The 12,309-nt window shown below is 33.1% G+C and overlaps 1 protein-coding gene across 2 annotated transcripts in view; it reads right to left on the bottom strand.

Annotated features, from left to right (window-relative positions):
- Positions 1–2,033: 2,033 nt before the first annotated feature.
- Positions 2,034–12,309, bottom strand: part of LOC136839220 (uncharacterized) — a 14,852-nt gene continuing 4,576 nt past the window's right edge. For both annotated transcript variants that reach the window (XM_067104960.1, XM_067104959.1), the window contains exons 3-5: positions 11,790–11,989; positions 4,472–4,595; positions 2,034–3,707 (exon numbers count right to left, since the gene is read on the bottom strand). In XM_067104960.1, the coding sequence (XP_066961061.1) occupies positions 3,430–3,707; positions 4,472–4,595; positions 11,790–11,989 (602 nt within the window). In that variant the 3' untranslated portion in view covers positions 2,034–3,429. The remainder of the gene's footprint in view (positions 3,708–4,471; positions 4,596–11,789; positions 11,990–12,309) is intronic.

A 12,309-nucleotide genomic window follows, 5' to 3' on the forward strand; every position in this document is an offset into this window, starting at 1 on the left:
CTATATAATACAATTATTCAACTTTACCATCTATATAGTCGGGTACCTCAAAGTCATTATATTCTTATATAATGTGAAGACCTTATCCCTCTCTTTATTTGGGTAATATTTGCTGTGAATCTCTCTACATGGAAAAAACAATATTCATCGGCAGAGAAATCCATCTGAAAAAATTCAGTAAGAGATCAACTGCAATTTTACCATTATATAGATGACAAACTTGAATTCAGTATATTCCTGTATAATGCAAAACTTTTACCCATCTCTTTGATTTGAATAATATTTACGATAAATCTCTCTAAACGAAAAATAAAATATCCATTGACAGAGAAATTTATAGGAGAGAAGAAACCGCTTTTCCAATCGCCAAAAAAATAAAAATAAAATCCTGACTCACTCCTTATGGGAAGACTTTCTGGAGCCAGGAGAATCCCCCCCCCCCCCAACCACATTTACGGGGAGAATCTTGCCCAGCCACATCCCTTCTATATTTTTTCATTTATATATATTTTTAAAAATAGCTTTCATGGTAATTTTGGTATTGGTAGTAAAAGTTTTTATAGTAGTAGAGTAGGATTACAATGGAATGCATTTGATGAAGATGTAGAACACACTATGTAAGCATTTTCATTCTCAAAGCAGGTTTATATTTGTGTTATAGAGCAATACGTATAAAGATAGTGGCAGTAGTAGTGACAGCATTAGTAGTAGTAACAGTAGTAGCAGTAGTAGTAGTAGTATTAGAGCAAGATGGCAATGGAATGTATGGGATGAAGATGTAGAATGCACTATGTATGCAAATTTGTCCTCAGACTGGACTTTTATTTGTGTTATAGTGCGATAAATATAAAGACAGTAGTAGTAGTAGTAGTAGTAGTAGTAGTAGTAGTAGTACGATTGCAAAAGATGTATGGGATGAAGATGTGGAATACATTATGTAGGGAAATTTGTCCGCAGAGGTTTTTATTTGTATTAGAGAGCATAAGTATAAAGATAGTAGTAGTAGTACAGTAACAGTAGCAGTAGGAAAATACGACTGCAAAGGAATGCATGGAATGAAATGTATAATAAACTATGTACTGTAAGTATATTTATCCTCAAAGTAAGTTTATAATTACGCCATACAGAAATAAGTGCATAACAGATTTATTATAATAATCCTCTTTTAATTTTACTACAAAACTTTAAGTTAATAAGGAGTAGCACAGGTGACGTCATCTCATTCAAAGGTGGCTGTTCATATTTAAAGATATTCATTGTGTATAAGAGTAAGTTTAAACTTTCAGGAATCCTAGCCATGTTTTGACTTAGCTCTTGTTTTCTACAAAGAATTAGGAACAATCCTTATTGATGTTTGTCACTTAAGGTCAGACACCTGAACTATCCATAAGATAATTACCTCGTGAATCTATCTATATATATATATATATATATATATATATATATATATATATATATATATTTTTTTTATATACAGTATATATGTACATAAATATGTATATACAGTATACACACACACACACACACACACACATATATATATATATATATATATATATATTTATAAACATGTAAATTACCAATTATACAATTATTCAATAATGATGAATTATACAAGATTCACTAAGAAAGGAAAACCTGTTATGCGCTAAAAATGCATAGCAACATCACCTTCACTGCACGACTCATCATAAATCATCTGAAAAATTAATTCGTTCTTTTCATATGAATATAAACATAAACAAGTTCAATTTCAAAAAGCAAATTTTCTTGTGAAGTCAGTAATTGCTTGCATTTGCTACCAGATAATAACCTGACAAGAGAAGGGGGAAGCTGTTGTCATTTCACCTAACTTATTTCCTGTCTTCATTTGGCTCTCACTTTTCTGTTTAAGTTTTTCCATGGTTACTTTCTATACTTTTTTTTATCTTCCTTTTATTCGAGGGACGCTTCAAGATGACGATTATCATATTCTTATATTTCATAAGTTTTATCGTAATTTATTTATTTTTTTTTTTTTGTAATCGAGTGCGTTTTCTTTTTTGGGGGGGTGAGGGGCGGGTGAGAAAGTCGTGGGTTTTAAGTATATCGAATTCTCGAAAAACTTTGAACATATCCCAGTTCTCAAGTTTTTCCTCTGTTCCATTTTAGAGTGAAAATAGTCATTCCCACAAATGACAAAAAATAACTAAACACACAGTCCCTCTGTGTATTTACCTAATGGGTGTAACAATGGAATGATTTGCCAATTTAGAAAGTACCTATATCATATTAATTTTCCACTTTCGTTTTCATTTCCCGTCCTTCTTATACCAAGTTATGTGAAGCCCTATAATTCTTCTACTCCCCTCTACCACTTTTAAGCTTAGAAATAAAAAAAAAGACTATTCCTTTCATTCATTCCCTTAATTATGCATTCGTGGAGTCATTGATACCTTTCTTTTCTTTAAATAATCTAAGATTCGACACTTTTCTCATTCTAGCTACAACCAAAACATTGACTTTAAAACACCTAATTGAAGCCAATCTCCCAGTCCTGCCTTCATCCAAACAGTAACCTAGTTTTAATTAACTCACCTTCTGACTCACCTTTCCGACTGACTTATTTCTGTTTATTTCTATTCTTCTCTCTCCATCCCACAAATGGTCAGTCTTTTTTTCCTCTAGAAGCTTTGTAAATTAAGTTGTTATGTATGAATGTTAGCTGGCTTTGTTTTTTTATCCTCCTGGCTTCCTCTCAGTAGCATTAACATTCAAAGACATCATTTTAATGTTATAATTAGTATTACTCTACTTTGCTAAGAATAGTTCATATATATATTTCAGGTGTTTATATACTTTCAGTGTCCTAATTACATTTTAGGTGCTTGAAAATATAAAAAACTATTTTGCACATCAGCTACAAAACTTTTTGTACATTAACTACCAAAACTATTTTGTACATTAACTAAAAAACTAGTCTGAACATTAATCACAAAACTATTTTGTACATTATCTACAAAACTACTCTATACATTAACTACAACACTATTTTGAACATTAATCACAGAACTATTTTGTACATTAACTACAAAACTATTCTATACATTAAATACAAAACTATTTTGTACATTAACTACAAAAGTATTTGGAACATTAATCACAAAAATATTTTGTAAATTAACTTCACAACTATTTTGAATATTATCTACAAAACTGTTTTGTACATTAACTACAAAACTATTTTGTTCTATACACTAGAAAGTCACTAGTTTAAAAATACCCACTTGAAATATGCCACTAACTACAAGAAATAAAAATACATCCAGTTCTTCAAGTATGTGCATTCATACTGCTCAAGCAAGTATGCAGATATTTTCCAGCTGATACATACTGCAGATCAGTTGGTAACAGATGACAGTAGATATCAGTGAAATGACCTGTGACAATTTATGTTTGTTCCAGATGAAAGTTCGACGCTTCGTATAAACTGTTTTCACTTTCGTGACTGGTCAGCGTGTTCACGAATGCCCCTACTTCCACGTATTCGTACACGGCTGATTCATGATGCCTGCCTTGGTGATTCGCGGCCTGTGAGGTGGAAGGGGCAGTCGCCACCTCTTCCTGGACGGTGGAAGAAGGTCGTCTCTTGGCACAGTAGATTATTATCACGAACATGGCTAAAATAACACCCAATAATGCGATGACAATCATCTTGAGATCGAGGGCTGAAAGCGGAGGGAGAATGATTGATTGATTATAGCTACTAAAATTGGCGTCATAAATAAAAAAAATAAAAAGGAAACTAAAATATACGTATATATATAAATAACTTTAAAAGCAGTTTTAAATGACAAATATCTAATGGGAAAACTGCTGCATACAGATTTTGCAATGTCTCGTGGATCTGATTTCGACTGAGGATGTCTGTAAGTTATTGAATAATTTACCTTCCGCTACAAAGGAACTCATTCGAGTGACTGAGAAATTACAGTACAGACTCAACGGCATCCAGATGTACATTCTGTTCGATAAAATTAATAATAATAATAATAATAATAATAATAATAATAATAATAATAATAATAATAATAATAATAATAATAATAATAATTACCATCTCAATAATCATAAAATAATGATGATAACAGATAATTGCTACCGCTGATGTGCTGTTTGGTTGTATTTACACACAAATAGAATAACAAGCAGAAACAAGAGAGAGAGAGAGAGAGAGAGAGAGAGAGAGAGAGAGAGAGAGAGAGAATAGATCAATTTAACAAAAGCCGTGCATAAGACGAAAACGAGAGAGAGAGAGAGAGAGAGAGAGAGAGAGAAATTTATTTAATAACAGCCATACATAAAAAGAATAAGATAAACAAGAGAGAGAGAGAGAGAGAGAGAATTTATTTAATAAAAGCCATATATAAAAATAAAATGATAAAGAAGAGAGAGAAAAAATGATCAACTGCCCTGTTAGTTCACGCCTCACCTTTTCTGCCACCTCTCGGGTCACACCAGGTCAGAAGCCCTCTACCTGTCAACTTGACGGATTCAATAAAAAAATCTTTCCTCTGGCATAGTTCTTTGTGAGATTCCCTACCGTCAACATGCACCTGTGAAAGGGAAGATGATAGTGTTATTATTATTATTATTATTATTCACAAGATGAACCCTATTCTTATGAAACAAGACCACCAAAGGAGCCACTGACTTGAAATTCAAGCTTCCAAAGAATATGGTGTTTATTATTATTATTATATTATTCAGAAGATGAACCCTATTCATATGGAACAAGCCCATCACAGGAGCCACTGACTTGAATTTCAAGCTTCCAAAGTGTAATGATAGCTAGGAGAATATTGATTATGAATAGTGTAAATATAAGAGAGAGAAAAAGAAATGTGAGAGCACCAGTGAGAGAGAGAGAGAGAGAGAGAGAGAGAGAGAGAGAGAGAGAGAGAGAGAATGAAATAATAAGGAAACGAGAGAGAAAGGGAGTAACAACACTTCCTGTGTCACGATTAGAAAAGCAAAACATGGGCACGAGTTTAATCTAAGACAATCGTAACAAGAATATTTACCCGTCTCACCTGTGAACTTACCTTTCAACTTTTGCCGGGAACTAAAGACTTCTGGTGACGTCATTAGTCCCACCTACGAAGGAGGGATTAATTCATCCAATTACACCCAAAGGGACGTTGTTAGATAAGTTCCAACCACTTAGGACGTCTAACAAGGCAGGACAAGAAGCAATGGTCCGCCCACTGTGTGATGGGTATTTCCTTTGAAGAACCTTCAAAAGGCAAGGAAGGAAGGAAGACAAGCAGAACATAAAAGAACAGAACAGATAGAAAAGAAGCAAATCAGAGGAGTGAAGTCAAGAGCCTCACCAGTTGTGGGCTGAGAAGAAAGCAAGGCTCGTACTTCGATTCATATTCACACTACTTAACTTGTATATATATTAACTTGTATATGTACAGTGTTATTTTTACTAGTGTGATATTCCCATGTGCGACAAAACATTCCCGTTAGAGCTATCAACACACATCCAAAACAGATTTCTATATACAATCTGTTAAAACAGGTGAGTGCATTTCACATGCACAACAAACATTCTCATTAAAAATCAACACTACTGGTGAAATCTAAGAAGAAGACGAATCCCCGATGGTTGGTGAAGAAAGAGAAGGAAAGTTTTAGTCAAGGCACGCGGGATACGACGTGTCTACAGCAAACTACAGTGTTGGTCGCGGAAAGGAAAAGTGAAAAAGTTCCAGAGAAAACAGTGGTAACAAGCAACAGTTAAACAGAACAACAACACAAATAAGTAAGTCGTGATTGGAAAGTTTATTTTATTCTTTCTCTCTATGAGTGTGTGAAAAATTTTTTTTTTATGTTCTCTCTCTCAGAAAATATAAAACTTTTATAATTCTCTCTCAAAATATTTTTTTTCTTGTTATATTTTTTGATGTTTGATAAATAGAAATCTTTAATAACATAACATTCTTTTGATGAAATATTTTTTGAATACTGTTGTGTATTTGTGTATAAAATGTTTTATGAATTTTAGCATATTGATAATATTCAGGATTCGTTTGATGTATTGTTGAATGCTATTAGAAATAGACATTACAATTTAAGACCAACAACAGTTAGCCTTAGTTGAGTTCCAGTGCCAAGTTCACAAATATCATTAACTCAAGAAAATACTACACTAATAACACGAATAGCAATAGTGATAATAATACTAGTAATAATAACACATTTCAATTTAGAACAATGACACAAGCAGCGATCATTACACAAGCCACACAATTCTGTGGAAGAGTTGAAAGTTCAAATCCTAACAAAAAATAGGCTAAAATCATATTCTGTGAACCAGTGGCTAGCTGATGCAGACAGTCTCATATCTACAGGGGGAATAACAAGTGAAAGAGCTAAAATTGACGAAGCCTTGCTTCTCCTTAGTTCAGAAAGTGGTGATGCACATAGAACTTTGAATTCAGTTAGATTCCGCAAAATAACCACATACACTGAATTAAAAGAATTTGTTTATCAATCTGGGAACCAGTAAGTCACAGTGATGCATTATATAATATTAATAAATTCCTTACCCAGCATTATGACGGAGAATCCATAGCAAATCTTCACACGCATGTTGAAGAATCGACACACAAAATAATAGAAGACTTAAGGAAAACAAACATCACCATAGGAAATAAGAATGATTTTGGTGATGAAGAAAACGATTTAGTTAGTTTAAAATAATGGTTTTGAATTACTTGTCATTTGGAACGATGTATAATGCACTCGTAGAAAAAGAAAGAAAGCTTTCAAGAAAGTTAAAATTGATCCTAAAAGTGATAGCCTTACAGCTTCAATATCAATGAGGCAAGAAATCCAGAAGAAAGAGATAGATTTTTCTAAGGAATTTATAGCGGTAACAGAAACACAAAATGAAAGGAAAGGCAGAAATATCCATGATTCATATAAAAGAAACAACAAGTATAATGATAATTCCAGACAAGTAGGGAATAGACAAACTTCCTTTCAAAAGAAATATGCACAAAATACTAGGAAAAAATGGAATCCAAACCTGAAAGGAGGACAGACTCAATCGAGGAATGGACCATTCCTCGGTCCACCCATAAGATATCATAATGGTCAATATTCAAACACAAATAATTCAAAACCAGAGAATAATTGAGCTCAAGAAGCTAGATCAAAAATAACCTGTGAAAACTGCGGGTATACCAATCATTCCACTAATGAATGCAGAAAGCCTAGAATCTGTGCAGTTTGCAAAAAGATCGGGCATTTAACTAAAAACTGTTGGTTTAATAATAAGGAAGTCAATAGAAAGGTAATAGTGACAGTCGCTCAAATATAAATAAATCATCCAGTCAGTGACAATTAACCCCTTTACAGAGAAAAGAAAGTTAATCCCTTCAAGGTGACGAAAGAGAAAAAGGAGAAACAGTTACAATGGGAAATATGTGAATTTTATGAAATAAATAAGTGTCAAATAACCGCTTATAAACCAAGTTCTAATGGAGCAGTAGAACGAACTAATCGTAAAATAAAGGATATCCTGAAAACTTTAGTGAGCCCACGGACAGAAGATTGGGACTTAGCAATAGAAGACGTACACTTCACACTGAATAATACTGCAAATGAGACAATAGGAGAATCCCCACATTATTTGCTATATGGTTATCAGAAAAGAATGCCTAACACATTATTAGACGATGAAACACCACCCAGACATACTTATAACTATGATAACTATGTTGCATGAAAAACCAGACATACTTACGAGACAATCATGAAAACAAGAGCAAAATTAAAAGAGGTTCATAACACTCATGCCAAATATTATGATAAAAGTACCATTAAACCAGACATTGCAGTAGGTACTCAAATTTATGTACAAAATCATGTTCAAGAAGGGCCAAATATAAAGGTTTCTCCCAAGTTCACTGGACCATATAGAGTTGTAGAAGTGTTAAAATTAAACAAATACAGAGTAATTAAGGAAAGTGATCTAAAGGAAAAAGTAGTTCACTGGAATCATATAAAAGTGGTAATAACAGATCCATGGCCCACTGAAGTTATAGATAACATAAGACATAATAATGCTGTAGATAATGTTGCAAACAAAAAATATATAATCTACGAAACAGACAGAGTTAAATATGTATATGTGTATATTTTGGTGTTGGACTGAAAACATCATCATAAATATAATGTATGTAGCGAAACCTATATATATAAAGAAAATCTGATAAAAGTCTATTCCTACAGATGCAAAAAAGCGGCTCATCACAGCATTAGTCATCATTGGACTCATCTCCTCAGAGGTGGAGATAAGAAAGGGATCATTGTTAAAGCGACATGGACAAGTCAAAATGATCAAAGACTTAGGGATCATTAGTATAGACATAACCACAGTGTTAAATAGTGAGAAAACATTAAATGCAATTCAAAGGGACATTAAATCAATCCTACAGAAGGGTGACAATAACAGCGTTATTCACTTATTAGAAAAATTAAACAAAGAAATAGAAAGTACAGTGAACAAAAGATCAAAGAGATCCCTCTTACCCTTCATTGGAACTGCTTTGAACACATTGTTTGGAGTTGTTACCGAAGCAAATGTAGAACAGGAAAAAGAAAGAATAGACAGACTGGAAAAATGGGCAGCAGCAAGAGGGACAGTGACAAATAAAGTGATTACATCATACAATCAAAATGCAGAACAAACAGAAAAACTGAAAAATTTTATAAATCAAGTCAATCAGAAAGTAACAAAAGATCTGAATAAGTTGGAAAACATACAGTTTTTAATTACATTTGCTCTAGAAAGTGAAGTAATATTACAGGAACATAAAAACATTAAATGCCATTTTGCTTGCTTATAAAGATATTTTCAGCCCAACACTAATCACTCCTAAAGAATTAGAAGACATTATTAAGTTTTGCATCATGGAAAAACACTTTCAGCCACTTGTGGAAGATGTATTCATGTACTACAATTTAATAAGTGCCAGAGTGCTTTATGATAAAATTATTTTAGTTGTACCTTTCAATACTAGGATCACAAACACATTAATCACTGTGTACCCATTTCCTACGATTGTTAATGAACAAACAATCATTCAAAAGGGAACAGTCAGGCATTTTGTATTAGAAGAACACGCTCTAATATTGTCATTCTTCACTGATAAACAATTCAATGAGTGTATTCTGTTAAAAGAACAAGAATATATATGTAATTTTGATAACCTGTATAAGAATACTAATGCTTATCCCTGTATTCAAGAAATTGTGTTAAACCAAAACCAAGAAAAAGATGTATGTACCACAAACTATGATAAACCTTTTGAAGCACTTATGATTGATCAAGAAACCTTTGTATTTTCACTAAATACTGTTGTAGCTAAAATTAAATGTCACAACATTGGCACAGAAATAAAGTTTGAAAATGTTAAACCTTTTACAACATCATGTCAGTTAGTGATAGCAAACCAATTATATTATGAACCCCATCTTTTCACAACATAAATTCAACAAACATGTGCCACATAAGAATTACTCTTATAAAATAGATGAATTTAAGTTGTCTCAGTTAGAATTAAAGAAGCTTGAAAATTTGAACTATGCTGATGAATATTTCTACTATAAAGAAACTGTCACACCAATTTTACCATTTTACCGTTAGTAAATCTAGTGGTAAAAGTGATAACTGTTATTTTGTTTATCCTGGTGGTGTGAAATCTTATTATCAGAAAAATACAAGGGATATTGACAGAACGCAATAATAACAATAATTGACAATTGATGTTAACATGATAATAATTTCATATGTTTATTGTTCATATGTTCATTTAATATACTTATGAATTAATATACTTATGATTGGATATGTCCGGTATTTTAATGATTATTTTTTTAGAATGTTTTAATGGACTTATATCTTTTTCTCCAAATTGGAGAAACAATTTTTATCATGTACATTATTACATTTTATTGCCAATTTAATTATAACTATTGTATCCATTTTATTATGTTTAATTAAACATTGAAGACAATGTTTAGTAGGTGACCGAGTGATGTAATGATAGCTAGGAGAATATTAATTGTGAATAGCGTAAATATAAGAAAGAGAAAAAGAAAAGAGAGAGAGAGAGAGAGAGAGAGAGAGAGAGAGAGAGAGAGAGAGAGAGAGAGAGAGAGAGAGAGAGAATTAAATAATAAGTAAATGAGAGAGAGAGCGAGTAACAACGCTTCCTGTGTCATGATTAGAAAAGCAAAACACAGGCGTGAGTTTAATCTAAGGTAATGGTAACAAGAATGTTTACCTGTCTCACCTGTGAGCTTACCTTTCAACTTTCACTAGAAATTAAAGACTTCCGGTGACGTCGTTAGTCCCACCTACGAAGGGGGTATTAATTCATCTAATTACACCCAAAGGGACGTTGTTAGATAAGTTCCATCCACTTAGGACGTCTAAGAAGGCGGGACAAGAAGCAATGGTCCGCCCATTGTGGGATGGGCATTTCCTTTGAAAAACCTTCAAAAGGCAAGGAAGGAAGGAAGACAAGCAGAACAGAAAAGAACAGAGCAGATAGAAAAGAAGCAGATAGAAGAGGGAGAAGCAGAGAAGTGAAGTCGAGAGCCTCACCAGTTGTGGGGTGAGAAGTAAGCAAGGCCCTTACTTTGATTCATGATTATACTACTTAACTTGTAATATATTAACTTGTATATGTACAGAGTTATTTTTAATAGTGTGATATGAAGTAAGAAAACAACGCTGTGTCTTCCTAAGCCTCCTGGGACTCAAACATTACTACAACTAATAACAAACAAAGCTAGAAACGAACTACAACAATAAATAAAGAGAACAACATCATAAAATTTCAAGGTGGTAAAAACATTAACAAAAGGTGCTAACAACATTACAAAGAATATGGTGTTCATTATAATTATTATTATATTAGTAAGAAGATGAAGAACCCTATTCATATGGAACAAGCCCACCACAGGGTCCATTGACTTGAAATTAAAGCTTCCAAAGAATATGGTGTTCATTATTATTATTATTATTATTATTATTATTATTATTATTATTATTATTATTCAAAGATGAACCCTATTCATATGGAACAAGCCCGCCAAAGGGGCAACTGACTCGAAATTCAAGCCTCCAAAGAATATGATGTTCATTCGAAAGAAGTAACAGTAGGTAATGGGAAATACAGAAGAGGAGACCAGGTATTAGGAATACAGATAAATAAATAAATAAAAATGCAAGAAAATTATCAAAATACAAGTAGAATTGTATTTGGGTAGTAATGCATTGCATCTTCGCTTGAACTTGTGAAGTTCCAATTGCACGACATCCTCAGGGAGGAGGCTGTTCCACAGTCCAACGGCGTAAGGAATAAAGGCCCTCTGGAACTTAGAAGTTCAACAGCGAGGCACATTTACTGCATATTGGCGCTGCTGTCCAGTGAATCTGGTAGCTTTCGGCAGGTAAAGGGGATCAGGGATCAATTGCGAATGTGAAAGATCTCTGTTAAAATAAAACTTACGAAAAATTGACAAACAAGAGACCATCTGTCCATGGTCCAAGTCATATAATGTGGTAAATTAACAAATATCTGAGTTCTTGGTCAGTCAGATAGTCAGTTTTTATTCCATTATAGTTGGGAGCTTCAGATTATGTGAAACACTACCCTCCAACTACTACCCTCTTCTCCCTAATCCCCCCCACCCTTAGGTCCCTGATCAAGTACTAGACCTACCTTCACCCAACCGCTATCATGTTCCAAGGTGATGTTAAACCAAGGGCCGTTGTACACCTGGAGACTGCTCTTGTTAACCTTCAGATCACAACCACCTGCAGATATGTGCACCTCTTGAAATGAATCGGCAGGTTTGAGGAAAAACACGTTTCGTTTGTAAGCCATATTCTTTTTAAGTGTTCCTGATGTCTGCAGGCAGTCTGTACAATAAATAAATAAATAAATAAATAAATAAATAAATAAATAAATAAATAAATAAATAAATAAAAAATAATCTTATCGCTTTGTATTAACAGCAGAGAGAAATATTTGTATTGAGGAATAATCACCCATGTTTATCCTATTCATAAATATAGAAAATAACTCATTCTATTCAGTAAACGTCAGATAATGAGGCCACATTAAACTTCATGACCTAGCCCAGGACAGTCCCATACTCATGACCAATGTGGGTCATGTTAAATATATTTATAGCTTGATAAATTCGAACAATCAAATGGATTTTACCTCAGAGCTACAT

Source organism: Macrobrachium rosenbergii, chromosome 6, assembly GCF_040412425.1.
Source record: "Macrobrachium rosenbergii isolate ZJJX-2024 chromosome 6, ASM4041242v1, whole genome shotgun sequence".
NCBI lineage: Eukaryota > Metazoa > Arthropoda > Malacostraca > Decapoda > Palaemonidae > Macrobrachium > Macrobrachium rosenbergii.